The sequence below is a fragment of the Theropithecus gelada genome, chromosome 8 (genome assembly GCF_003255815.1).
Source record: "Theropithecus gelada isolate Dixy chromosome 8, Tgel_1.0, whole genome shotgun sequence".
In the NCBI taxonomy this organism is placed as follows: Eukaryota; Metazoa; Chordata; class Mammalia; order Primates; family Cercopithecidae; genus Theropithecus; species Theropithecus gelada.
The window spans coordinates 16126756-16154738 of NC_037676.1; the positions used below are offsets into that span (position 1 = coordinate 16126756).

Here is a 27983-nt window from a genome sequence, read left to right on the forward strand (position 1 = left end):
TTTACCCTCTCCTGTGTGCACCCTCCAAGTCCTTTGCTCAGAGTTCTCCCCAGAACCTGACACGCCACATTGTAGTGGTCTAAATGCTTGTCCACTCCTTAAAAGCAGCCACAATAGATGATGTCTTAACCTTCAGAGCCATAAGGTTAATCACATAGCAAACTCCTGTTGAAATACTCGTCTAGTTCCTTCTCTTAATAAACAAGAGATGCTAAAACCCAGAAGGTTAAGTGAATTGTGAGAGGCTTTCAGAGTTTGCGCCAGTGTCAAGATCCGAACTTTGGTCTTTATTCCCAGGCAATTGTTCTCTGCATCACAAGGCGAGTGGCAAAGCTCGGGCTAGAGCTGGCAACAGAATGTAGAATTCTTGGTTCCTCCTGCAGAAGTGACTGAGAAGCATTAGTTTATTATAAATGGCAGCACTTCATTCTTTGGATGTTGAGGGACAAATCCCTTTCCTGATACTCAGAATTGATCTCTCTTTAATAGCGGTGCCTGGTACTGAAGATCACGATGAGATGGGCTGCTTCTCACCAGGGGGAGCACACACCGACATCTCCCCCGCTAGCAAACTGCTTTGATCATGTGAGTCTGCAAGCTCAGAAACGCAGGATGGCTCTCTGCAGAGGGGCTCGTGAAAGCCTGAATCCTCTGCCCCACTGTGACCTGACAGAGTTGTCCAGGTTCTTGGCCTGTTGAACAAAGAATTGAACAAAATGCAGAGTAACAAAAGAAAGAAGCAAGGAAAAACAAAGCAACAGAAGGGAGGAAGGAAAGCATAGATTTATAGAAGACACTTCAGAGTGCGCTGCAGGAAGCCGATGGTCCCCAGGGATTTTATAAAGCGAAAAGAACTTGGCAACACCCCTGGGTTCCCTTTAGAGGCCTCCAACTGGTTACACCCTACGAAGGATTGGCCTGCCACCAATCAGAGGCTAAAGTGGAAACTTTTGCCTTGATATCAGAGGAGCAAGGATGTGGCCTGTGTGCCGCCTAATCGTGCCTAGAACTGTCTGCACCTGCCGATCTTTTGCTTCTGCGAACTGGCTGCACCTGCTGTTCTTCTGCTTATATCCTAGCCGTGCTTACTCTAATTCCCTATTCTCCTGCCTCCCCACCACAGCCCAAGTTATCTGCGCAGTCTCATTTTCCACGTTATTCCTGTAATGATTCCGTCCTCCCACCCCCACTAGCAGTTACGGGGCTGGATGCAGAGCCCAACTCGGGCCACAGAGGAGCAGCAAGAACCCAGGGCAACGGTCCTGTGAGTGGAATGCACGTGGGAGAGAGAAACGGAATGAACAGAAATATTTAGGAAGCACTTTTTACAGAGGAGTCAGGCTGTGCCTGAGGAAGTGCGGGCGAGGGCTGGTGACGTTTGGAAGTCGTGGTTAAACGTGATCCCGTCAGCACCCGCTGGTCCTTCTTGAACTTGATAACCTCAGTGAAAACGCCCAGCGTTGGAGAAATTCAAGGAGTGGCTGTTGTAATTCACATTTCGCCCTTAGCCTTTCCTCTTCGCGCTGGGAAGAAGCGCTGAGCACCGCGGCTCCGCCAGGGGGCAGGAGAAGTCACATTACACAGGGAATGTTTTTTAAAAAATTTCCCAACTTTTCCCCCCAAACTGTGTGCCTCCTCAAGAAACCGAATCCTCCAGCTGCAGCGTCCCAGGAGCCCGCCCTTCGCCCGCCGCCTCCCCCGCGCCCCGGCCCCGCGCAGCCGCCGCGCTCCTACGCGCCGAGGTCCGAGGTTCGCGAGATGAAGGTCTGGCTGCTGCTCGGTCTACTGCTGGTGCACGAAGCGCTGGAGGATGGTAAGTGACTCTGGGCGCGGGGCCACCTAGCTTGTGCCCTGACTTTAGCCGGGACCCGAAGCCCCCGCCGCCCTGCTGCCAGCTCTTGCTCTAACGTTCGGCCTTCGGTGGCTCAGTCCCCGCGCCACTGCCTGCCCGGTGCACCTGCCCTCTTCTAGTGGGGTCGCCTTTCCTCCCACTCTTTCCCTTCCCGGAGAGCCCTCTAGGGGAGGTGGCAGCTACCCCGACCCTTAGGAGTCCACCAGGACCTCTCCAAGCCTCCCACCTCCGGGCGAATCAAGCATCCCTAGCCAGCGCCTGGTCCAGCCCCCACTGTCAACGTGTCGGTCTGGGAGGTGGCGCGGGAGCCTCGGATCGCTTCCACTTCCCAGCGGCGTGGCCGAGACCTCTGCTGCTGAGAGCGGGTGCCACCTAAGCACGGCAGTCGCTGATTCCGTTGTAGAGTTCCAGGTGACCTCCCCCTCCCCTCGCAGTCCTGGGTGAGTTTCGTCTACCACTTTGGGAGTGAATCCTGCAAGACCTGCCTAGATCTTCGAACAAAAATGTCAGTGTATGAAATTTCAAAACGAATGAAAACCCCATGGCTTGTTATATTTATCTAATTGGATGGGAAAGGGGGAAGAAAATGCTTTTTTTTTTTTTTTTGGTACAGCGTATGCGACCATGACCGCTGCGCATTTTTGAATCTACCTGCCCTGGGTCCACCTTGTGCACCATCGTGCACACTCGTGACCACAGGGTCAGGTGTCGTTTTTCTGTGTGTCTGGGTGTGTATTACTGTGGTGTGTATTATACATTATTGTTAGCATTTAAGTGTTTTGTTTGTTCTATTCACTCCGTGGGTGTTATTTGTACAGCACATGTTTCATCTGGGTACATCCTGGTATCCTCAAGCCTTTCTTGAAATTCCTGGACTACAGCACAATTTTTGCTTAGATTTAGTGGAAAAGTAGCTTTTGCTGTTATGCAACTTCATGCTGGAGCCAGCTCAACCTGGGTCACATTTTTATCCACTCCTTCATCCTGACGAGTTTCTTTCTTTCCTAGGAAACTACAACATTTGCCAAAAAAATACCGCATTGTAGTTTCCAAAATCCAAGATAGTTGCGGGACTTGAAGTTGAGAATGGGGATCCTTCAGCCTGGAGCCTGGCTTAATAAAACGTAGGCAGAGCTTCTGTTGGGAGAGTAACACTTAATTCTGCCCAGAGAGAAGTTGGCATGAGTTCAGTTTGTAAAATGCAATATTAAAATGCTCCTGGCAGGCCCTTGTATGCCACTGCTGAAAAAGCAGAAATGTAATTTGTAGTATCATTTTTTGAATAGGACAGGAGATGGCCAGGCAAAATATTTTCAAATCAGCTGTTCCTTTGTTTATACCCAACTTGCCGGTCTTAGAGGCTCAGGAAGTGGTTTCCATTCTGCCTCCTGGATCTCGCCCAGCCCATGTGAGTTTATTATAAACATCTGCCTAAATAAATTACCATTTCTTTAAGTGTAATCCATACAAACAATAAGCATTTATGAGACAATTGGAGAAAGTGGAATACAGACTATAAGAAATCGTTGATAAATTTCAGGTGATAATAACACTGAGATTTTGTTTATAAAAGTACACACATCTGGCCTGGCACAGTGGCTCATGCCTGTAATCCCAGCACTTTGGGAGGCCAAGGCAGGTGGATCACGAGGTCAGGAGTTCAAGACTAGGCTAGCCAAGATGGTGAAACCTCGTCTCTACTAAAAAGACAAAAATTAGCCGGGGGTAGTGGTGGGTGCGTGTAGTCCCAGCTGCTTGGGAGGTTGAGGCAGAGAACTGCTTGAACCTGGGAGGCAGAGGTTGCAGTGAGCTGAGATCGCACCACTGCACTCCAGCCAGGCGACAGCGTGAGACTCCATCTCAAAAAAATAAAAATAAAAATGAAACGAAAGTTTCATCTATAATGTACGGACCATTTATGGATGAAATAGTGAACACATAGTGCCTCATTAAGTTATGTAAGCGTTTGGCTAAACCTAGTAAGAATGGTTTTTGGTTTTTAGTTGTGTTGTGAGTTGTGGTCAGGAGCTACTAAGGAGAGTGGATTACACAGGAGGCCCTTCCAGTGCTGGTTTCTGATTGGCAGGTTGGGAATATCCTGCCTTCAGGGCCATCCCAAAGCACAAACTCCAGACACAAGGCCCACGACTCAACTGTGTCACTGCCTTTTAGTTTTTCTGATCACATCTAAAAGACAGTTATTGTTGTTGTTATCATTATTATTATTATTATTATTATTATTACTATTTGAGATGGAGTCTCGCTTTGTCACCCAGGCTGGAGTGCTGTGGCACAATCTCAGCTCACTGTAACTTCCACTTCCCAGATCATGCAATTCTCATGCCTCAGCCTCCTGAGTAGCTGGGACTACAGACATGCGCCACCATGCCCAGCTAATTTTTATATGTTTAGTGGACACAGTGTTTCGCCAGGTTGGCCAGGCTAGTCTCAAACTCCTGACCTCAAGTGATCCACCCACCTTGGCCTCCCAAAGTGCTGGGATTACAGGTGTGAGCCACCACACCTAGCCAAAGACAGCCTTCTAAGAGAAAAAGACTTCCCTACAAGTGTGTATGGGGGTGAACATCTGGCCTGACCCAGTGAAGTTTGCGTTCCCAATTACAAAATTCTTTACTTTTTTGGAAGTAATGTTCTTTCTCCTCATGAAGAGGGGTAGCTGGAAGGGCCCATAATATTCTGTGGCATAAAAATGAGGGATGAAAACAGGTAATAATCCAAGATTCCACTTTGAGACGTCGATCATAGCACCCGATTTTCAGCGTTTATATGGAATACATGCCACAGAGTTTATTAATAGGGTGCTTCTATTTTCACATTAAAAAGTATAAAATCACAAGTATTTCCTGACTTTTGATTACCTACATATTTTTATTGAATGTCAGGAGCAAACACTGAAGTGTTAATATTGATTTGTCACTGCTGTTTTGTTGAACAACATGAGAACCTTGATCCATGCTAATCTGATCTTCACTAACCTGGCTTTATTTTGTATCTGGTGAATGGGGTTTCTTTCTGGGTGGACTAAAGACATTCGTTATGGTCTGAGGGCAATATAGCCAGATCTCCAAGAAGGTAAGGACAGAGACACAATGAGGATGATTCTCTAACCAGGAGCCTGTGACACTTTCATGTCTTCATTTATTCTTGAGAAAAAAACAGAGTAAAAATGAGTACAGAAATATTTTAATGAAAAAAGAATTCCAAAGTTCCTTATTGTTTATGAATGCAAATAATGAATGCTTTGAAGCATTCAGGATCTTGGCTGGCATGTTTGACATACAAAAAACAATTTCTGATCCTTAAAACTCAGAAAGAGAAAAGTTTGAGGGCATGAGAGAGATCCGGTGGTGAGAGGATTGATGGTTTTCAAACCTAGACAAGGTTCTAAAACGCTTTCTTTGTGGTGCTCATAATCGAATGCAGAGGAAAATAAAGAAGTAAAGATACAATTTCAGGAAGTGGTAAGTGGCATCGAGAATCATTAATCAGGGTCTGTTAGGTTCCTAGGGCTGCCATAACAAAGTACCATAGAATAGGAGGTTTAAAACCACAGAAGTTTGTTTGCTCATGGTCCAGAGGCTTGAAGTCCAAAGTCAGTGTCAGCAGGGCCACACAGCTTCTAAGATGGGGGTAGAATCCTTCCGTGCCTCCACTAGCTTCTGGTTGTGTTCAGCAATCCCTTGGCATTGTTTGGCTTGCAGCTGCACCACTCCAATCTCTGCCTCTGTTGCCATGTGACCATCTTCTCCCTGTGTCTGTCTGTACATGGCATTTTCATGTGTGTGTGTGTGTGTCTGTCTGTCTCATAAGAACATCGGTTCTATTGGAGGAGAGCCTAACCTAATGACCTCATGCTAACTTGATTGCATTTGCAAAGACTCCATTCCCGAATGAGGTTACATTCACAGATACCTGGGAGTTAGGACGTTAGCATATCTTTTTAGGGGACACAATTTAACCACTAAGACAGGGTGAGACATGGAGAGGACTGAGGCGGGGTGTGAGGATGCTGTTTGGATGGATAGCCATAAGCCTGCCTGAAGCAAGGAAGCAAACCCCGGAGGTGGCTGAAAGCAAAGCTGTGCACTCCAGGGGTGCCACAAGTGCAACAGCTTCAAGATGGGCTTGTACCGGTTGCCAGTGTGGCTGTGATATGTGCGACAGGAGATGGCCAAGCCTTGTAGGGCGTGGGAAGATTTAGGGCTTGCTTCTAGATGAGATGAAAATCACTGATAGCTTCTGAATGGAGAAGTACCTGTAATTTTATTTATGTTTTCAAAGGCAGGTGCTATGGTTTGTATATGGCTTGTCCCCACCACATCTTATGTTGAATTTTGATTCCCCATGTGATGGTGGTGGGAGGTAGGGCCTCGTAGGAGGTGTTTGGGCCTTGGGGGTAGTTCCTTCATGAATAGATTAATGCCTTCCCTTGGGGATGTGTGCATTCTCTATTATTACCGGCAAGAACTGCTTGTTAAAGAGATTCTGGTCCCTCCTCCTCCCACCTCACCCAGTTATCTCTGCACTGCTAGTTATCCTTGCCCTCTGCCCTGAGTGGAAGCAGCCTGAGGCCTTCATTTGAAGCAGACGTTGGTTCCATGCTTCTTGTACAGCCTGTAGAACGATGAGCCAAATAAACCTCTTTTCTTTATAAACAACCCAGCCCTAGGTATTCCTCTATAACGATGCAAAATGAACTAATGCAGAAAATTGGTACCAAGGAGTGGGATATTGCTCTAAAGATAACCCGAAAGTGTGGAAGCAGCTTTGGAACTTGGTACTGGGCAGAGAATTGGAGGAGTTTGAAAGGCTCAGAAGAAAATAGGAAGAGGAGGGAAAGTTTGGAATTTCTTACAGATTGGTTATATGGTCGTGACTAAACTGTTCATAGAAATATAGACAGTAAAGTTCATGCTGACAAGGTCTCAAATGGAAACAGATAACTTATTGGGAACTGAAGAAAAGTCACCCATGTTAGGCCTTAGCAAAGAACTTGGCTGCATTGTGTTCATGCCCTAGGGATTTGCGGAAGGCCAAACTTAAGAGTGATGTCCTGGGGTGTCCAAAAGAAGAAATATCTAAGCAGCAAAGTGCTGTAGTAGTGGGGGGTGTGGCTGGTTTTAAAAGCTTAGTATCAGCCGGGCGCGGTGACTCACACCTGTAATCCCAGCACTTTGGGAGGCTGAGGCAGGCGGGTCACGAGGTCAGGAGATCCAGACCAGCCTGGCCAACATGGTGAAACCCCATCTCTACTAAAATACAAAAAATTAGCCAGGTGTGGTGGTGTGCACCTTTAGTCCCAGCTACTTGGGAGGCTGAGGCAGGGGAATTGATTGAACTCGGGAGGCAGAGCTTGCAGTGAACTGAGATTGTGCCATTGCACTCCAGCCTGGTGACAGAGTTAGACTCTGCCGCAAAAAAAAAAAAAAAAAAAAAAAAAAAAAAAAAAAAAGCTTAGGCTCAAGATCAATTACAGCAGCAAAGAAATGACCTAAAGGTAGAATTTATTACGAAAAGGGAAGCACAGAGTAAAAATTTGGAAAATCTGAAGGCTGGCCATATGGCAGAGAATGAAAGAGCATTTTTGGGAGAAGAATCCAGGGGTACAGCTGAGAGACTGTTTGGTAAAGTAATTAGCACGACTAAAAGAGAATCATGTGCTAGTAGTCAAGAAAATAAGAGAAAGGCCTTGAAGCCGTTTTGCAAATCTTTGAGGAGCCCCTCACATCACAGGCCCAGAGACTCGGGAGAATAGAGTGGTTTTGGGGGGCAGCCCCTGCTGCCCTCCTGCCCTGCCTCGGGATGCTACTGCCCCTATCCCAGGTGCACCAGCTCTACACTTGACTTAAAAGGCCCCAGGTGTGGCTCCAGATGCTGCTCCAGAGGGCACAAGCCATAAGCCTTGGAGGCTTCCACATGTCAAGTCTACATGTGCCCAGAATGCAAGAGTGATGGAGGCTTAGCTTCCACCTAGATTTCAGAGGATGTATCAGAAAGTCTGAGTGTGCGGGCAGAAGCCTGCTACAGGGGCAAGAACTACCATAGAGAGACCCCCACGGGGCACTGCCTAGGGGAGCCATGGTAACGGGGCTGATGTGGGGATCCCAGAATTAGAGAGCCACTAGCAGTATGCACCCTCAGCTTGGAAAAGACAAAGACATTCAACTCCAACCTAACTGATCAGCCATGTGGGCTTCACACAGCAAAGTTATAGGGGTGGGGATGGCCAAGGCTTGTTTTTGATTTTCCAGGCTCATAGCTGTAAGGAACTTGCCTCAAGTCTCAGATGAAACTTTGGACTTTTGAGTTGATGCTGAAACAAGTTAAGATTTGGGGGACTCTTGGGAAGGGATGCTTGTAGTTTGCAGTCTTTGAAAGACATGGGTTTTGGGGGGCCAGAGGTGCAATGCTATGGTTTGGCTATTTGACCTCCTCAAACCTCATGTTGAAATTTGATCCCCAGTGTTAGGGGTGGGGCCTAATGGGAGGTGTTTGAGTCATGGGGTCAGATCCCTGATGAATGGCTTGTTGCCCTCCCCGAGGTAATAGAACTAATAGCGTGAGTTCTTGCTCCATTAATTCACGTAACAGCTGGTTAAAAGGAGCCTGGCACCTCCCCCTCTCTCTCTTGCTTCATCTCTCTCCATGTGATCTCTACATACACCCATTCTCCTTCACCTCTGCCACCAGTGGAAGCAGCTTGAGGCTCTCGCCAGATGCCCTGTCTTGAATCTTCTGGCCAGCAGAACTGTGAGCTCCCTAAACCTCTTTCCTGCATAAATGATTCAGCCTCAGCTGTCCCTTTCTAGCAACACAGATGGCTGAAGGAGTGATACAGTGGAGGCCAGGGGCTGCTTAGGAGATAGTATAAATGTCTGGATGGTACATGGCTTGGCCCAGGGTGGTGTCAGTGGATGGAAGGAAAAGAGGCTGGGTTCAGGGTATATTTCAAGATGAAGTCAAAAGAATTTGTTGCTGGATTGGAGAGGAAAATTTTTAAAAAGTGAGACTTGGAAGTTTTTGTCCTGAGCAATTGTCATTTGCTGATAAAGGGAGCATGAGGGAAGCATTCAGAGGTCAGACATGCTAACTTTGAGATGCTAAATTTTGGAAATGCTAACTTAGACATGCCTACTAGTCTTTCAGGTGGCTGTGCTGAATAAGCAACAGGATATTGAGATCCGGAGTGTAGAGGCGGGGTCAGGACAGGAGCTAGGGCAGCTTTCAGCATATAAATGCTGCAAGGGTCATGGAACTGTGTGAGGTCACTTAGAGAGTGAAAGGTAGTTAGAGAGGAGTGACCAGGCAGGTAAGGAAAATGAGGAAGAGCTGCCGGAGACTGGAGAGTTGTCAATGACACAGGAGGAAAATCAAGGCAGCAGAGGGTCCCGCGAGCCATGTGAATCGAGTTGTTCAAGAAGAGCGTCATCAGCTGTGTTCTAACAGGTGTTCTGGAAAATACTTCAAATTGAGGTCTTTATCCTGGCATCGAAGGATCTCATTCTCAGAAACTGCTATTTGTTTTTTAAATGATACTTTAAACAGTGGTAGTGTTACCGGAAAGGGATCCTGATGCAGACCGCAAGAAAGAGTTCTTAGATCTCGTGCAAGAAAGAATTCGGAGTGAGTCCATAAAGTGAAAGCAAATTTATTAAGAAAGTAAAGGAATGAAAGAATGGCTTCTCCCTAGGCAGAGCAGCGGCATGGTCTGCTCAGCTGCTTATACTTACTGTTACTTCTGGATTATATGCCAAACAAGGGGTGGATTATTCATGAGTTTTCAGGAAAGGGATGGGAAATTCCTGGAACTGAGGGTTCCTCTCTTTTTTAGACCATATAGGGTAACTTTGTAATGTTGCCATGGCTTTTGTAAACTGTCATGGCGCTGGTGGGAGTGTCTTCTAGCATGCTAATGCATTATAATTAGCATATAATGATCAGTGAGGATGACTATAGGTCATGTTCGTTGCCATCTTGGTTTTGGTGGGATTTGGCCAGCTTCTTTACCGCAACCTGTTTTATCAGCAAGGTGTCTGTGACCTGTATCTTGAGCCAACCCCCTGTCTCATCCTGTGACAAATGCCTTAACCTCCTGGGAATGCCACCCAGTGCTTCTCAGCCTTATTTTACCCAGCCCCTATTCAAGATTGGAGTCTCTCTGGTTCGAATCTCTGACAGTAGGAGGGTGTTTTGGAGTAGGGTTCTCGAAAGGAATAGAGAAAGGAAGGGCTCACTACATCTTGCTACATTTTCCTCTCCATAGGGTCGCTTTCCCACCTTCTCAGCTTTGTTACTGGAAAAGTATGTGTGTTCCTGCAGGGTGTTTCATGAAAAGTGGAAAAATGAGGGTGGCGTCTCTCGGTTTATGTAACTAATTGGGAAGCAACTGAGCGGCTCAGAAAAATGTATGGCGTGGTTACTGGGGTGCTACTTTTAAGGATGGCATTTCCCCTTTACTGCCCATCAGGGAGAAGAAAACCAAACAGCTTTATGCTTTGATGTTAATGACTATGCTTAACAAGAACTCTCATCCAAGCTGCAGTCAACGATTCTTCTAATTAATTTATTTTCTCTTCCAGCACAGTTCTATTAGAGAGGCTAATAGGTTACTGTTGATGAGTAAGATTTGTTTGTGGGTCTCAGTTGATGCTGAATAATCTTGGTCCTTTGTCCTGCTTCCTTCTCGCTTTGTAACATCTGTTTATTTATTTTGGATATAAGGGTTTTTGGGGTTTTGTTTGTTTTCTTGTTTTTTTGAGACAGAGTCTCACTCTCTTGCCCAGGCTGCAGTGCGGTGGCAGCGGCGCGATCTCAGCTCACTGCAACCTCCATCTCCCAGGATCAAGCAATTCTCATGCCTCAGCCTCCCGAGTAGCTGAGACTACAGGCATGTACCACCATGCCTGGCTAATTTTTTTGTATTTTTTGGAAGAGATGGGGTTTCACCATGTTGGCTAGCCTGGTCTTGAACTCCTGGCCTCCCAAAGTGCTGGGATGATAGGCATGAGCCACCGCACCAGGCTGCAGATGAGGTTTTGATCAGCATCTCCTCACTGGGGGGATCCAATGTGTGCCTTGGAAAAGTATCTCCAGCTCTTCCAGGAAGACGAGGCTCTTATCCCCAGCGTCAAGTTCTGTGTGGCTTGGAACTCCATGTCACATCAAACAAAGAATCTCATGGTGCATGAGACTTGTGCAAACAAAGTGTAAAAGCAACAACATGCTAATCTCTATGTGGATGGAGAGGCGATGGCATGAGCCAGAGAAAGTTCTAGACTTGGAGTCAGAGGGTCTGGTTTTTCGCTACCTTCTTAATGACCTGGAGTGAACTACTTGGCATCTATACATTAAAAAGGATAATATCTGCTTAGCCTCCACAAGTTTATCATAGACATCTCATGTGACAATCATAGAAAAACAAATAGCACTTAGCCAGCAATCACTCACTATGGGCCAGATGCTAATTTCACCATTTTCGACATATTAACTCATTTAACTCCCACAGTAACTATTATGGTTATTATGAGGTAGTTGTTACCATATCATTCTCAATTTACAGATGAGAAAACGGAAACAGAAGAGGGTAAGTAGCTTCCCAAGGTCACACAGCAAGTGGCAGGCCTGGACCTGAAGTTAGTAATGCTATTTAATCGTTCTTGAATTTTGCCACCTGTTTCTCTATAAAATATACAATGTAATAGTCTCAAAAATGCAATGGTAATGGACTTTGACTTTTATTTATCTACGGGATGAATTCTTATATTTTTTAGGTCTTTGAAAAATAACCAGTTGACATGGTTAGGCTGAAGAGTCATATCTTTTAAAAAGTTAGACATGGGATTTGGGAGTCACTCAGTTGCAGGACTGTCTGGGTATCTGTGGGGCCACTAGGCTGGTCCTTTAAGTTAGCATAATTACCCTCGAACCACAGGCCAATTCTGTGGTCAGGAAGCTGGACCAGCTATACAGTTAGATCAGCTGGTGGGGCTCTTTGGTCAGAAGGTCAAATTATTTTGCATAGATAATAGCAAATATTTGGATACATAATCTCCATAATCAGGTAATCTGATGTTCCTGAGTAACATAGATAACAAGGTATTACAGCTTAGAAGTCAGACAAGTAGCTCTGTTTGTCTAAATTCCATAGGATTTACATATGGTTATTGTCATTTCTGATAGCTTGAATTCCTGTTCCATGATACACAGAACACCAAATTAGACATTAATCCAGAGTTTTCTTAATCTCACAGGCATTAAAATATTTACGGGGCACAGATTACTTGGACATTGTAATGGTAGGCTTTCTTTTCTTTTCTTTTCTTTTTTTTTTTTTGAGACAGAGTCTTGCTCTGTCAACCAGACTAGAGTGCAGTGGTGCAATCATAGCTCACCATAAACTCAGACTCAAGGGCTCAAGTGATCCTCCTGCCTCAGCCTCCAGGCATGTGTTACACTCTGCTTTTTTTTTTTCTTTTCTTTTCTTTTTTTCCTTAATTTTGTAGCAATGTACCATGTTGCCCGGGCTGGTCTTGAACTCCTGGCCTCAAGCAAACCTCCCAACTTGCAACTTGGCCTCCCAAAGTGGTGGGATTACATGTGTGAGCCACCATGCCTGGCCTATTATTTTCTATCTTAAGAAGAAAACTGTAATTTCTACCTTATTGCAGAGCTGAGGCTTATGCTTCACAATTGATGTGGCTGGATCAATGTACTTCTGTTGGTCTGACACATTCCCAGCCATTGCAGTGCTTTTCATTCTAGGAGGCTGGGAGCGTGTGCATGGGAGCCATTGTCTATCCCCACCTATCATTAAAACCAGGAGTGATAAACCACATGTCCGCGGGGAGCAGAATAATGGGCAAACAGCAGATTCAGCAGCAGGTATTGGGGGATCCGCCTTGGAGACTAGGGTTCAAGGTCACAGCTCTACTCCCTGGAAGGATAGAGGATGCTCAGTAAGGCCTGTAACCAAGAGAAACCTTAGTAGGGGAAGGAAGGGAAATAAGAGACTCGGGCCTAAGAGAAGAAACAGGTCACAGCTGGACATGAAGTCACAGAAAATAGAGCAGGGCTCAGGGGTTGAGGCATAGAAGCCCAAAGAGTGAGGCGTGGATGTTGACACTGAGCCAAGAGATCCCAAGGGCAGGATAGGTTCTAGAGTGAGGGCCAGACTGAACTAAGAGGGGAGGCCCCATAGCTCCCATTTCAAAGGGCAACACACAAAGGAAACCAAATTCATCATTACACAGTTGAGTCCAAATCAACTGTGTTTTTTATTATACTTTTCTCCTGATCTACCACATGTTCTACAAATGCCCTGTCATTCTCTCAATTGGCCAAGGGCCGTGTGGTTGTTCAAAATATGTACAGAATGTTTATCTCCACGTAGTGAAATGAGCTCTCTGGAATGGGAATAGGAGGCCTGACTTCTGCTCCACATTCTGCCACTAACCAGCTGAGTGACTCTACAGTTTATTCAACTTTTCAGGGAGGGCCTCCTTTAGTTTTTAAATCTACAACATGAGGACTTCACCTAAATGATCTCTGAGGATCTCGTAAGTTTGAAAATTTTGTAATTCTGTGGGTATCTATCGAGATGGCCTTTGAGCTTGTGTGGACAGATGGTCAAACTGAAACTCTACAGTACCTTTTCCTTTCCTTTTTTTTTTTTTTTAGACAGGGTCTCACTGTCACCCAGGCTGGAGTGCAGGTGGCATGATCTCGGCTCACTGCAACCTCCGCCTCCCAGGTTCAAGCAATTCTCGTGCCTCAGCCTCCCTAGCAGCCGTGACTACAGGCATGCACCACCATGCCTGGCTAATTTTGTATTTTTAGTAGAGACAGGGTTTTGCCGTGTTGCCCAGGCTTGTCTCAAACTCCTGACCTCAAGTGATCCACCTGCCTTGGCTCCCAAAGTGCTGGGATTACAGGAGTGATCCACCATGCCCAGTCCTGAAAACTTTTAGATAACTCTAGAGAAGATAAATTTTTAATCCTCCCCTCCTCATATGTCAACATTGTTTTCACTGAAACCTCTGTCTCCCCACACCTGGCCTACAGTCCGCTTTTCTTTCTTGTTGCGTGGACACAACTGTGTGGCTGCAAGGGGCTTAGCTGAGATTTTAGGAGTCTGGTGGCCCACCACAGGCAGAACAGTGAGGGGGGACTCTTCCCTGGGTGTAGTCAGTAAGGGTGCCTTATTTATAGAGAAGACAAAAACAACCATAAAAGCAACTTAAAGTCAGTTAGCTTTTTATTATCACTATTTGCCAGCAACTCTCAACAATGTTGGTGATAAAATACTCCTTCCCCAAAGATATTTTGTTGGTGAAATTCTAAATCATTGCTACAGTTACAGTTGAGTTTTGATCATTTATATGTAAGTTTCAGATTAGTATACATTTAATATTTACTCTTTAATAATAAACATTTTATTCCAACTAGACATCACCAGCCCCTGACAAATGTAATCTCCACTTTACCATTTGTTTTGAGAGAAAGTTCATCATGGTTCAAAATCTTGGCAGGGCAGAGTGGCTCACACCTATAATTGCAGCACTTTGGGAGGCCTAGGTGGGAGTGTTGCTTGAGGCTAGGAGTTAGATACAAGCCTGGGCAATATAGCAAGACCCCAACTCTAAAAAAAAAAATTCTTCAGCGTGGTCTCACATACCTGTGGACCTAGCTAGTCAGGAGGCTGAGGCAGGAGGATCACTTGAGCCCAGGAGTTCAAGGCTGCAGTGAGCTAGGATCATGCCATTGCATTCCAGCCTGGGTGATAGAGTGAGATTCTGTTTCTAACAATAAACACAAAATATTTTGCATGCAATTTCAGCACAGTTTATGCCCCTAGTCTCTGTGGAACTACATATTTCTGTGTTTAAACAGTAGAATCAAAATGAACAGTGACAACATAGAGACTGCAAAGTAAAGAAACAGCCTTGAATGGCTTCAGTTCGGCTGTTTTGTGTGACGACTTGGAGACTGTGTGACAGTGTGAACTACAGGCAATAATATTTTTGTTTTCTAAGGGCAAATTTTAGCTCATACATGAACTATTTTGCTGAATTTGAGTATCTTTGGAGCTGAAATATTTTCCTTTTTAATGATTGTTTTAAAACTATAGAATCAAAAAATGATTATTACATGACTTTTACTGAAAACAATATTGAGATATGAGGAGGGGAGGATTAAAAAGTTATCTTCTCTAGAGTTATCTAAAAGTTAACAGGGCTGGGCATGGTGGCTCACTCCTGTAATCCCAGCACTTTGGGAGGCCAAGGCAGGCGGGTCACCTAAGGTCAGGAGTTTGAGACCAGCCTGGCCAACATGGTGAGACCCCGTCTCCATGTCTCTACTAAAAATACAAAAATGAGTTGGGTGTGGTGGCGGGCACCTGTGATCTCAGCTACTTAGGATGCTGAGGCAAGAGAATCACTTGAACCTGGGAGGCGGAGGTTGCAGTGAGCTGAGATCACGCCACTGTACTCCGGCCTGGGCAACAGAGTGAGAATCTGTCTCAAAAAAAAAAAAAAAAAAAAAAAAAAGAAGAAGAAAAAGTTACCAGCCTCAAATATTCTGAGGATGCCGTTACCATAGCGTATTTCTCTCTCCTTGGTTTGTGCAGTTACTGGCCAACACCTTCCCAAGAACAAGCGTCCAAAGGAACCAGGGGAGAATAGAATCAAACCTACCAACAAGAAGGTGAAGCCCAAAATTCCTAAAATAAAGGACAGGGACTCAGCCGATTCAACACCAAAGACGCAGTCTATCATGATGCAGGTGCTGGATAAAGGTCGCTTCCAGAAACCCGCCGCTACCCTGAGTCTGCTGGCGGGGCAAAGTGTAGAGCTTCGATGTAAGGGGAGTAGAATTGGATGGAGCTACCCTGCATATCTTGACACCTTTAAGGACTCTCGCATCAGGTAAGCATAATTTTTTTTTTTTTTTAAACTGTGTAGGCTTGAGTATTTGTAATTGTAATAGTTAACAAAATTCCTTCTTAACTGTTATTACACATTGTTTCTGACATGTTCCATTTTGCCCTAATAGATCTTAAAAATAGAAACTCAAAGAGCAAAAGTCACAGATTTTATTTCTTTACCCAGTTAATAAAAACGACTGCAAATCCTACCAACATTTGTTGAAAGAGTGAAATTGTATAGGAAACCGCGTGACAAAACCATATGACAATTTTATTTGAAAATGTATGGTGAGTGAAATTTTATAGGAAACCAAAATTTTATAGAAAACTATTATGCGTAGAGATGGATGTTTAAAAATTCATATTATGTGGCCAGGTGCAGTGGCTCCTGCCTGTAATCCCAGCCCTTTGGGAGGCCAAAGCAGGCAGATCACTTGAGGCCAGGAGTTGGAGACTAGCCTGGCCAACATGGTGAAACCCCGTCTCTACAAGAAATATAAATTAGCCAGATGTGGTAGCATGTGCCTGTAATCGCAGCTACTCAGGAGGCTGGGGCAGGAGAGTCATTGAACCCCAGAGGTGGAGGTTACAGTGAACCACGATCACACCACCACACTCCAGCCTGGGTGACAGAGGGAGACTCTGCCTCAAAAAAAATATTTAAAAAACATACTGTGTAAATTAATGGACTCAATGTTTTATGTTGTTTCTTAAATAATCATAATGAAAACTGAAATGATCTAACAGGAGATTCCTGTGAGCAACTTGACCAGATATCAACTTCAACTACTTTTCAACTGCTTCTGATTATTATTATTATTATTATATTTATTTTTTTTTAGACAGTCTCGCTCTGTCACCCAGGCTGGAGTGCAGTGGTGCGATCTGGGTTCACTGCAAGCTCCGCCTCCCGGGTTCCCGCCATTCTCCTGCCTCAACCTCCCGAGTAGCTGGGACTACAGGCACCTGCCACCACGCCCAGCTAAGTTTTTGCATTTTTAGTAGAGATGGGGTTTCACCATGTTAGCCAGGATGGTCTCGATCTCCTGACCTCGTGATCCTCCTGCCTCGGCCTCCCAAAGTGCTGGGATTACATGCGTGAGCCGCTGCGCCCGGTAGCTTCTGATTATTTTTATGTTCATAAATCTACGACTGTTATATTCAGAGGCCTCAACTGGTAAGAAGGCCAGTGATTTCTCATGTTTAAATGAGTACCTTCAGGAGGTTGGGCTTTCTAGACCAGGAAGAGTGGTTATGGTGGTGACGGCGGCAAGTGTGAGAAGCAAGAAAGAAACACATACTTTCCACGGTGCTGGGAGGAACCTGAGCACGGGCTGTGAGTCAGGGGGTGTGTATGGGGTTAGAGTCCTGTGCACCTTGGTGAAGTCTCCTAAACTCCGCCAGGTCTGTTTCCTTATGTGTAGAATGAGGGCGGGGGATGACCTGATTTCTAAGATTCTTTCTGACCCTATTTCCGTATATGATGGAGAAATAGGATCGAGAAATAGGATCAATGGAGAAATACCAGACGTTGTTTGAGATGACAAGAGTGGGAGAAAGAAAGGCTGCAGGCAGGCTGGGCACGGTGGCTCATGCCTGTAATCCCAGCGCTTTGGGAGGCCAAGGCGGGCAGATTGTCATGATGTCAAGAGATCAATACCATCCTGGCCAACATTGTGAAACCCCGTCTCTACTAAAAATATAAAAATAAACTGGGCGTGGTGCATGCCTCTAGTCCCAGCTATTTGGGAGGCTGAGGCAGGAGAATCGCTTGAACCCGGGAGGCGGAGGTTGCAGTGAGCCGAGATTGCATCACTGGACTCCAGCCTGGCAACATAGCAATACTCCATCTCAAAAGAAAAAAAAAAGACTGCAGAGGGCAAGTATCTCAGACTCTGCATGTTCATGACAGATTCATATTTCCACACAAACTGTGTTTCTGCAGAAATTCATCTCCCTCAAGGACATCATTATCCACTTGGTTACCCAACAGAAGACTGGGAGTCATCCCTGCCTCCTCCCTCTCTCCCACACTCTCCACATCCAGTCAGTCGCCAGGTTAAGCCAGTTCAGCCTTCATTTTCACATTTCAAAATTCTATGAGTTTGGTGTAAATGTAATAGCGGTTCTTGCCATGAAACGTGATGATGGCAAACCGCTATTGCTTTTGCACCAACCTAATATATGACTCAGTTCCCTCTTCATAGCAATTGAGCCTTCTTCCAGGAATGGGCATCTGTCCATTTGCGTTGCTGGAGTCACTGTCCCCTGTCTGAGCTGCTGTTCTCTGCCATCTCTGATACTGCGGTGACCACACCCAGGCTAATGCTTCTCACTGCAGCTGGACCAACACTTAGAAGTCAGAGTGCAGCGTGTGGCTCCCCTGCTAACCACTCGGTGGGCGCCCTTGGGGATAAAGTCCAACATCCTCACACGGCAGTGAGGCCCTCCCTCGCCTCTGCCGTCTCTCTGGAGTCACCTCTAATCTCGATGGGTCACTCTGCTCTCACTGCCCTGGGCTCCTGTAAGATTCTCAAAAGCACCAGGCTCCTGCGGCCTTCAAGTTTGCTGCTTTCATAGCCAGGAACACTCTTGGGCCCCTCAGCCCTGGGCTAACCTCAGGCATCACTTTCTCTGGGAAACCCGTGGCAGGCGCCCCCAGCTGTGTGTTCCCACAGCACTTGCTGTTGCATCTTCCCGGCTCTCTTCACACTGAAAACTACTTTCAACATCTTTGTTTTTCACTGAGACTTAGCTGAGTGGCTGGCATTGAACTTTCCCTACTTAATGCTTGACTGACAAGCCTCCCTGATACATTTGTTCTTCTTACACACACACACACACACACACACACACACACACTTCCCTATACACACGACTTGGAGAATAAATAAAATACATGTATAAGTTATATTAAACTGTCTACTTATCTCTGTTATCCTCTCGTATTAAGACATCTTTCACATTTTTATTCTGACTCTACCTTCTAGCATCGTGGATAAAACAGGATAGGGTCCTTAAGGCTGAGTGGGCTGGATGGGGAGTGGAGATGGAGAAAGTGAATCCATTCTTCCTGTTTCTCTTTCCACACTTGAAGTGCGTGTGTGTAAGAGAGAACGTAAGGATATTCTGCTTGGAAGAAATCTGGAAAGGCTTACCACTATATATGTTTATGTGCGGTAGAAAACACATAACATAGATTTACCCTCTTAATGATTTTGAAGGCCAGGCATGATGGCCCACACCTGTAATCCCAGCACTTTGGGAGGCCAAGGTGGGCAGATCGCTTGAGCCCAGGAGTTCAAGACCAGCTTGGGCAACATGGCGAAACCATCTCTACTAAAATTACGAGAAAAAAAAAAATTTAACCTGGCTTTAGAGTGCATTCTTGTAGTCCCAGCTACTTGAGAGGCTAAGGGGGTGGGATCACCTGAGCCCAGGAAGTCAACGCTGCAGTGAGCCATGATCATACCACTGCAATCCAGCCTGGGCAACGGGAGTGAGACTGTCTGAGAAAAAAAAAGAAAGAAAAAATAATTTTGAAGTGTACAGTATTGTTAACTATAGGCACATTGTTGTATAATAGACCTCTAGACCGTTTTCATCTTGCATGGCCAAAACTCTGCCCACTGGACTCCTCCTCTCCTAGCACTCTTTCCTGGCAATCACCTTGCTACTGGCTGTTTCTATGAGTTTGACAACTCTAGGTACCCCATATAAATGGAATATGCAGCATATTTTTTGTTGTTGTTGCTGACTTATTTCCCATAGCATGGTGTCCTCAAAGTTCTTTGATGTCACAGCATATGATATGGTTTCCTTTTTGTTTAAGGCTGAGTAATATTATATTGCATATATATACCACATTTTATGTTTGAGATGGAGTCTTGCTCTATCACCCAGGCTGGAGTGCAGTGGGACGATCTTGGCTCACTACAGCTTCTGCCTCCCAGGTTCAAGTGATTCTCCTGCCTCAGCCTCCCAGCTAGCTGGGATTACAGGCACACACCACCACACTTAGCTAATTTTTGTATCTTTAGTAGAGACAGGGTTTCACTATGATGGCCAGGCTGGTCTCGAATTCCTGACCTCGGCCTCCCATAAGTGCTGGGATTACAGGCGTGAGCCACCATGCCTGGCCTATACTACATTTGTTTTGTTTGTTTTGTTTTGAGATGGAGTCTTGCTCTTTCACCCAGGCTGGAGTGCAGTGGTGCAATCTCAGCTCACTGCAATCTCCGCCTCCCAGGTTCAAGCGACTCTTCTGCCTCAGCTTCCAGAGTAGCTGGGATTACAGGCACGCACTGCCATGCCTGGCTAATTTTTGTATTTTTAGTAGAGATGAGGTTTCACCATGTTGACCAGGGTGGTCTCGAACTCCTGACCTCAGGCAGTCTGCCCACTTTGGCCTCCCATAGTGCTGGGATTCCAGGTGTGAGCCACTGTGCCTGGCCTAGACTACATTTTTATAATCCATCATCCAGCGATAGGCATTTAGGCTCCTTCCATCTTCTGGCTATTGTGAATGCCACAATGAACATGGATGTGCATATATTTCTTTGAGTTTCTGCTTTTAATTCTTATGGATATATACCCAAAAGTGGGATTTACCACATACATTTTTTTTTTTTTTTTCTGATGGACATCCTGATGTTAGTTTTACTGTTTTTGTTTTGAATACACAGGCCGGGTCAGGAGCAGTGAGATTTGCCAGCACTCAGGGCTTTAAGGGTCTTGGGCCAGCTCTGGATGGAGGGAGAGCCCCACATGCCCCGAGCAAGGCCTGCCATTAAGGGACTGCAGCCCCCTCCAGGGACCTCTCCCTCCACCCACCTGCTCCCAAATGCCAGAGGGAGCCTTCTTGCCCTCCCTCCCTGCCCACCGTCCCCTCAACCATCAGCCTGGCGTTGAAAGCCTTTCCAAGTTCCACCTTACTTTTCCCGCTCCCAAAGGTGCCCAGGCTCTGGGAAAGCCCAGCTCATATCCCTGATGGTGGCACATTCTCTGGAGGACCCTCCTGTTCTTGGGTACAGGCTGTGCCCCACCTAGGTAGCCATCCCATTGGGATCCTGTAGGATCTCTAAAACCCAGCTCTGGCCCCAACTTTCTGTCTGGCCTGGAGGTTTCTCAGCCTCCTGAGAGCTCTCCTGGGCCTTGGTCTGGGCAGAACCTGGGCCCAAACAAACAAGAGCCGGGGCAGCCAGGGTCTCTGCGTGTCTGGGCCCAGGGTTTGCCCTCAGAACTCAACTGTCCAACAGGAGAGGAGGGTGCCTCCACCTTCCCTACTGCCCGCCCCTTTTTTCAGGATCTCGGGGCCTCTAGCCCGTGTGGGGGGGTGGGGGTGCTGGGTGCCCCAGGTAGAGCTGAAGTCATGGGGCTCTTGGGGAGTTGGTGTCCACCTTGAGTCTGTCCAGTGAGGTTAGGTCAACAGGTGTGCTGTCTGTCGTTCGAGGCTGAGCCAACTCCCAATAGCCCGTACAACTCGAGGGGCCTTTTGAGGGAGGGGCAGGCAGGCCCAGTGGGTGGTCAGCCCAAGGTGAACCCACCCATCATGGCCAGCGTTCCTCAGGTTGAGCCCCCGGTGGGTGAAACCTGGGAGTCCTCATCCTTCCTGGCAGAGGGGACCATTGACAAGAGGAGGTGGGTGGGGCCTCCACAGACTCCGCCCTGTGGTAGCACGCAGCTGGCAGCCAATGGGAAGCACCCAGCCAGGAAGCCCCGGAGCTACCCTTGCTGGGGGACCTGGGCCATCCCAGTTGGTGCGAAGTGGCCGGAGGCAGTTAGGAGCCCACGTTCAATCCAAGGCTGTCCACTGAGCCCCATGTGACTGTGACCGGGCTGGGATGTCCATGTCCTCTTTGGACCTCAGTTCCTGTAAAATGGCCCGTTGGCCAGATAGGCGGCCGGGCTACTCACAGGTGCACGGGCTGCATACAACTCCGTGGGAAGAAGCCAGCGCACCCGCAGGACCGGCCCCGCCTCCAGTACCACATCCATTTTAAACGACCTGATTCACCAAAGTTGGATTCATACACTTTTTATAAAAAAACAGAATTGACATAATTTAAATTATTCTGAACATTTAGTCTTTGACTTACACAAAGCGTCTTAAGCTTAGAGGATTCCATGCTTGAAATTTTAGTATTTTCTAACAGTATTTTCAAATATATCTAAATTATATATTAAAATACATTTGAAAACATTTTAAAGACTCAGAGTAAGCACTAACCTGAAGAGAGATATTCAGCATCTGAAGAAACAAATTTTGACTCTTTAACATTAAATGCTGTTCATCCGAAGCACAGCGAGAGCTTTAGAAGAAAGTAATGATGGATGTGGGCTTCCAAAAACTTACGAAACGTGAAAAACTGAAAAACATCTAGTCATAGCTACATCAACCAACGATTAAAAAAAAAAAAAACCACGATTTATTTCACACCAGAGATTCAAGAAACGGACTCTTGACATCGTTCCCAGAACGTGGTGCCTTTGGATGGAGAAGTATTCGTTGTGTGTTTTCTTTTTTCCGTAGAAAGAGTTCTTTCCAGGGCTGTGACAGTGTTGAGTTTGGAAGCTCCCCAGGTGTTCATCCAACAGAGTCTTGTAGTTTTTCATTTTTTTGGTTTGTTTGTTTTTTTGGCAAAGTCTTACTCTGTCGCCTAGGTTGGAGTGCAGTGGCACTATCTCAGCTCACTGCAACCTCCGCCTCCCGTATTCAAGCAATTCTAGTGCCCCAACCTCCTGGAGAGCTGATACTACAGGCATTAGCTGCCACACCTGGCTAATTTTTTTATTTTTAGTAGACACGGGCTTTCACTATGTTGGCCAGACTGGTCTCTGCCTCTTGGCGTCAAGTGATCCGTCCATCTTGGTCTCTCAAAGTCCTGAGATGACAGGCATGAGCCACCTCACCCAGCCAAGTCTTGTAGTTTTAACCAATATTGGGTGGCTTTCTGGAAGCGTGACCACATTTATCTGAATGTAACCTTCCGGCTACTTCATGTTTTCCTACTAAATCGTGAAATGTTCTTCACACTCACCTACAAAAGCAGGTCAACAGAGAGAGCAATTAACGAAGAAGAAAAAGGTCTAACAAACTTTAGAGCTCTAGGAAGTAAAATGCCCAAGCAGAGAAAAATGCAATATATATTTGCTTTCTCCAAAGTGCTGGGAATGTCGTAGTTGCTTATTTAAGACTTTAATGAGTTAATGTATCTGGCTTTATTCATCAATGATTTTGGTAAATGATTAAAACACAATATAAAGAAAGAAACATTCACGGCACCCAAATATAATTTGGCATCTCTCTAGGTTTGGAGGATGCAGAAATCCATCTCTTCTTACTGATTATTCATGGTGGTGTTTTAGCAAGGATGCTGCGTCAGTTTCTTTGGCCTGTAAAACAAGATGGTCTCTAAGGACCCACTCAACTATGAATTTGGGATTTGGGAAAATAAGTGTTTAAAGCAATATTGCAGTAAGTTAATGTGTTCTAACCTGCAGTAGTTTCATATGGATTTTTATGTAGATCTACTTACGATGTTGATGACAATATGGTATTCCATCAATGTAACATTGCATTGTCATCTTATGGGGTTCCCAGCTTGTGGCTTTGAATTTTTACTATCATAAATAGTGCAGTTATAAACATCATTATATAAATAACTTTCTCTCATGGTTCATATGTGTAACACAGAGAAAGCATTCAATTTACTCAATAAAGATAAATGTGTTATTCTATATGTTTCCTTCAATGAGAATAAAGACAAAGAATGTTATGGAACAGAGAAGCCAGAGGCTGAGGCACAACTCGATTTGAATTATCCCTTTATCACTAACCAGCAAAGTGGTCTGTGACCAGTAATTTCCCTAGAACCCAGCTTCCTGATCTGGAATATGAATATATTATTGATGATCTGTTTATTTCATTGACTACTTCTTTATAATCTGGGGTCTGTGTCCTTCTTCCCTCCTGAAAGAATAAACCCCTTGAGGCAAATAGCACATCTGTGGTTTACCATCAGATTCCTAGCACCTAGAACAATGTCTGACACATACCAGAGCTCAGGAAGTATGTTTTGGCTTCCCCAGGGGTTTAGGGGACATGTCAGAAGTCAGTTCCTAGTCATTCATTCATTCAACATTTAAAGATAATTACTGAGTACTGATGTGTATACACTGCGTGTATTGGGAGGTGGGTCTGCTAGGCAAACAACAAAGTATGAATATATTTCATATCTATGGTGCTGTGTCACCTGGATCCATCCCCATTGTCTCAGAGCCTGATACGGTTTGGCTGTTTCCCCTCCAAAATCTCATCTTGAATTGTAGCTCCTGTAATTCCCGCATGTTGTGGGAGGGACCCAGTGGGAGATGATTGAATCAAGAGGGCAGTTCCCCTATGCTGTTCTCATGGTAGTGAATAAGTCTCACAAGATCACATGGTTTTCTAAGGGGAAAACCCTTTCTCTTGGTGCTTATTCTCACTCTTGCCTGCTGCCATGTAATACATCCCTTGCTCTTCCGCCAGGATTGTGAGGCCTCCCCAGTCATGTGGAACTGTGAGTCCATTAAACCTCTTTCCTTTACACATTACCCAGTTTCAGGTATGTGTTTATTAGCAATGTGAGAACAGACTAATACAGAACCTATTGTTCCTTGACCTCATAGAGCCATTAATCCATTGACTCTCCCTTCTCCCTCTTTATCCACATTTTGCCCCTTTATGTCTTTACTTCTCTCTCTCTTTTTAAAAATGTTATTTTTCCATAAGTAACTGAGGTACAGGTGGTATTTGGTTACCTAAGTTCTTTAGTGGTGATTGGTGAGATCCTGGTGTACCCATCATCACCTGAGCGGTATACACTGCACTATATTTGTTATCTTTTATCCCTCGCTCCCGCCCCAAATTCTTCCCCCCAAGTCCCCAAAGTCCATTGTATCATTCTTAGGCCTTTGCATCCTCATAGCTTAATTCCACATATCAGTGAGAACATACGATGTTTGGTTCTGTATTCCTGAGTTAATTCACTTAGAATAATAGTCTCCAATTCTGGGTTCTGTCATTTCTACTGAACTCTTGAACATGTCCTAAGTTCCTTTGCTCTCTGTTCTTCCTTCATATCCACTTGGAAACTTCTGACCCTAAATGACCCTGTTCATCTCCTTTCTCTTGTCTGCACATGGACCCTGAGCACTGCTGGAAGGAGCCGTACAGCTGGCCACGTGGCCGTGGCTGCCAGTAGTTGTGGCCACCTCACTTCTGCCTGGCAAAACAATACATTTCTCTAGAAAGGTCACTTTTTCTCTCTTCTTAAACCTCTGATCTCTCTCTCTCTCACTTTCAGCTAATGAAGTCATCCCCTAATTTATTGAGAAATTGGAGCTCCAATCGCCTTCACTTTATCTTACATGTCCTCCTTCCCTGCTCTACCAGTGACAGGGGAAGAAGGATGAGGATTTTCCCTCCTAAGGCCAAAGCACTATCTGTGCCCTGGATCTCATCTCTACCTAGTTTCTCAGGAACCTCAACACATCACTTATTGCCTTTTCATTCTGGGTCGTCAAGATCTCCTTGAAAAGGATTTATGGGTCCTTTTCATCAATATTCACCAAATTAAGAAATTCTGCCTTGACCCCCATGCACCCTCCAGCCATCTTCCTCTGTCATAACCTTCACAGCCAGTTCCCTGGGAGGAGTCTCTGTTCCCACTGTATTCACTTTTTTTCTTTTTCCTATTCACTCTTCAATAACTATCTGACTCCTGGCCCCATTACTTCACCAAGGTCAACAAGGGCGCTAAATCCAGAGTTCCCTTTTCCATGCCTTGAGATTTCCTGCACCAACTCCGTTTAGCCGAGTGAAGCATCCTGTCTTGGCTTCCACAGTCCTTGTCCTTCCGGTTTTCTGTCTCATAGCCCTGCCGGAGTCCTCTTCACCAGCTCTGCATCCTCCACTCTTCCAGACATTGAATGTTGGCTCTGTACACTCCTCTCTACATGCTGGCAAATGCCCTCAATTTGTCCTATATTATGTTAAATGTTTCTTCTGAGCTTCAGACTGAGCTATCCAGCTGCCTGCTCACAATATCTGCTTGGATATTTCATGAGCTTTTATTTAAGCTGAACCATCTATCCCAGCAACAGGGGAGGCCAGGATGGGAGAATCGCTTGAGGCCAGGAATTTAAGACCAGCCTGGGCAACATAGCAAGACCCCCATCTCTAAAAAATTTGTTTTAAATTACAGGTGTGGTGATACATGCCTGTAGTTGCAGCTACTCAGGATGCTGACGTGAGAAGATCACTTGAGCCCAGGGATTTGAGGCCATAGTGAACTATGATCCATGACTGCACTCCAGCCTGGGCAACAGAGCAAGACCCCATCTCTAAAAATAAAAAAAAATTGGCCGGGTGCGGTGGCTCAAGCCTGTAATCCCAGCACTTTGGGAGGCCGAGACGGGCAGATCACGAGGTCAGGAGATCGAGACCATCCTGGTTAATATGGTGAAACCCCGTCTCTACTAAAAAGTACAAAAAACTAGCCGGGCAAGGTGGCGGGCGCCTGTAGTCCCAGCTACTTGGGAGGCTGAGGCAGGAGAATGGCGTGAACCCGGGAGGCGGAGCTTGTAGTGAGCTGAGATCCGGCCACTGCACTCCAGCCTGGGTGACAGAGCGAAACTCCGTCTCAAAAAAAAAAAAAAAAAAAAAAAAAATTAAAAAAAAAAAAAAAACAAACTTTAAAAATGAGCCAGGCATAGTGGTGCACACCTGAAGTCCCAGCTACTTGGGAGGCTGACATGCTAAGATAGTTTGGGCCCAGGAGCTTGAGACTGCTGTGAGCTATGATTGCGCCACTGCTCTCCAGCCTGGGAGACAGGGCGAGGCCCATCTCTAAAGAAATAATAAACAAACTCAGCTCATGGTCTTTCTCCACACCTGGTCATCCTCCTGTGTCCTTCAGTTCAGAGAATGGCACTAGTTCCATCCAGTTGCTCTTGACCAGAGGCCCGGGAGTCACTCTGAATACCACTTTCCTCATTGGCTCCCGCATCCAAACAGTGATGCTACCATCTAAGTAGTTCTTGGATTTTCCCACTTCTTCCTATCACAGCAGCAATGACGCTAGTCTCTAACCATAGAGGGTGTCTGTTTATTCCCTGATGTTTTCTGCGCACCCAGCACAGTCTCCAGCATGCTGTCGGTCCTCCATGTGTGTTTCCATGAATGAGTGGTGCCGGCGGCACTGAGCCTGGAGGGGATCTAAAGTCAGACCCCTAAGATCATGTGACCTGAGACTCTGGGAACAAGCTCAAAGAACTTTAGACCTAAAAGGGACCTTCTGATTATTTATCTTACACCCCTGTTCTTTTTCTTCTTTCCAACTTTTAGGTTGAGCGTGTATATGTGCAGATTTGTTACATGGATAAATTGCATGTCACGAGGGTTTGGTGTGCAGATTATTTCATTACCCAGGTAATAAACTTAGTACCCGATAGGTAGTTTCTCAGTCCTCACCCTCTTCCCACCCTCCACCTTCAAGTGGGCCCCTGTGTCTATTGTTCCCATCTTTGTGTCCAGGTGTACTCAGTGTTTAGCTCCCCCTTAAAAGGGAGAGCATGTGGTATTTGGTTTTCTGTCCCTGTGTTGGTTTACTTAGGATAATGGCCATTTTGCTGCAAAGGACATGATTTCATTCTTTTTTATTGTGTGGTATTCCATGGTGTGTATGTACCACATTTTCTTTATCCAGTCTACTATTGATGGGCATCTAGGTTGATTCCATGTCTTTGCTATTGTGATGAGAACTGCAATGAACGTATGAATTCTTGTGCCTTTGTGGTAGAACAATCTATATTCCTTTGGATATATACTCAGTAATGGGATTGCTGGCCCACATGGTAGCTCTAAGTTCTTTGAGAAATCTCCAAACTGCTTTGCACAGTGGCTGAACGAATCCACATTCCCACCTGCAGTGTGTAAACATTCCCTTTCCTCCACGACGTTGATGGCATCTGTTATTTTTGGCTTTGGTTAATAGCCGTTCTGACCGGTGTGAGAGTATGTCTCATTGTGGTTCTGGTTTGGATTTCTTTAATGGTAAGTCATGTTGGGATTTTTCATATGCATATTGGCCATGTGTATGTCTTCAAGGAAGCCTCGCTTTTTGACAGATAAGGGAACTGAGA

At 45.6% G+C, this 27983-nt stretch overlaps 1 protein-coding gene across 3 annotated transcripts in view; it reads left to right on the forward strand.

The window, feature by feature from the left end:
* The first annotated feature begins 946 nt into the window (after positions 1–946).
* The window catches only part of PDGFRL (platelet derived growth factor receptor like), a 67252-nt gene continuing 40215 nt past the window's right edge, over positions 947–27983 (forward strand). Inside the window, exons 1-3 of one of the 3 annotated variants that reach the window (XM_025393355.1) lie at positions 947–1268; positions 1642–1813; positions 15501–15798. In XM_025393355.1, the coding sequence (XP_025249140.1) occupies positions 1759–1813; positions 15501–15798 (353 nt within the window). In that variant the 5' untranslated portion in view covers positions 947–1268; positions 1642–1758. Of the gene's footprint in view, positions 1269–1515; positions 1814–15500; positions 15799–27983 lie in introns of those variants that run through there. The other 2 variants (XM_025393356.1, XM_025393354.1) reach the window with 2 other exon arrangements.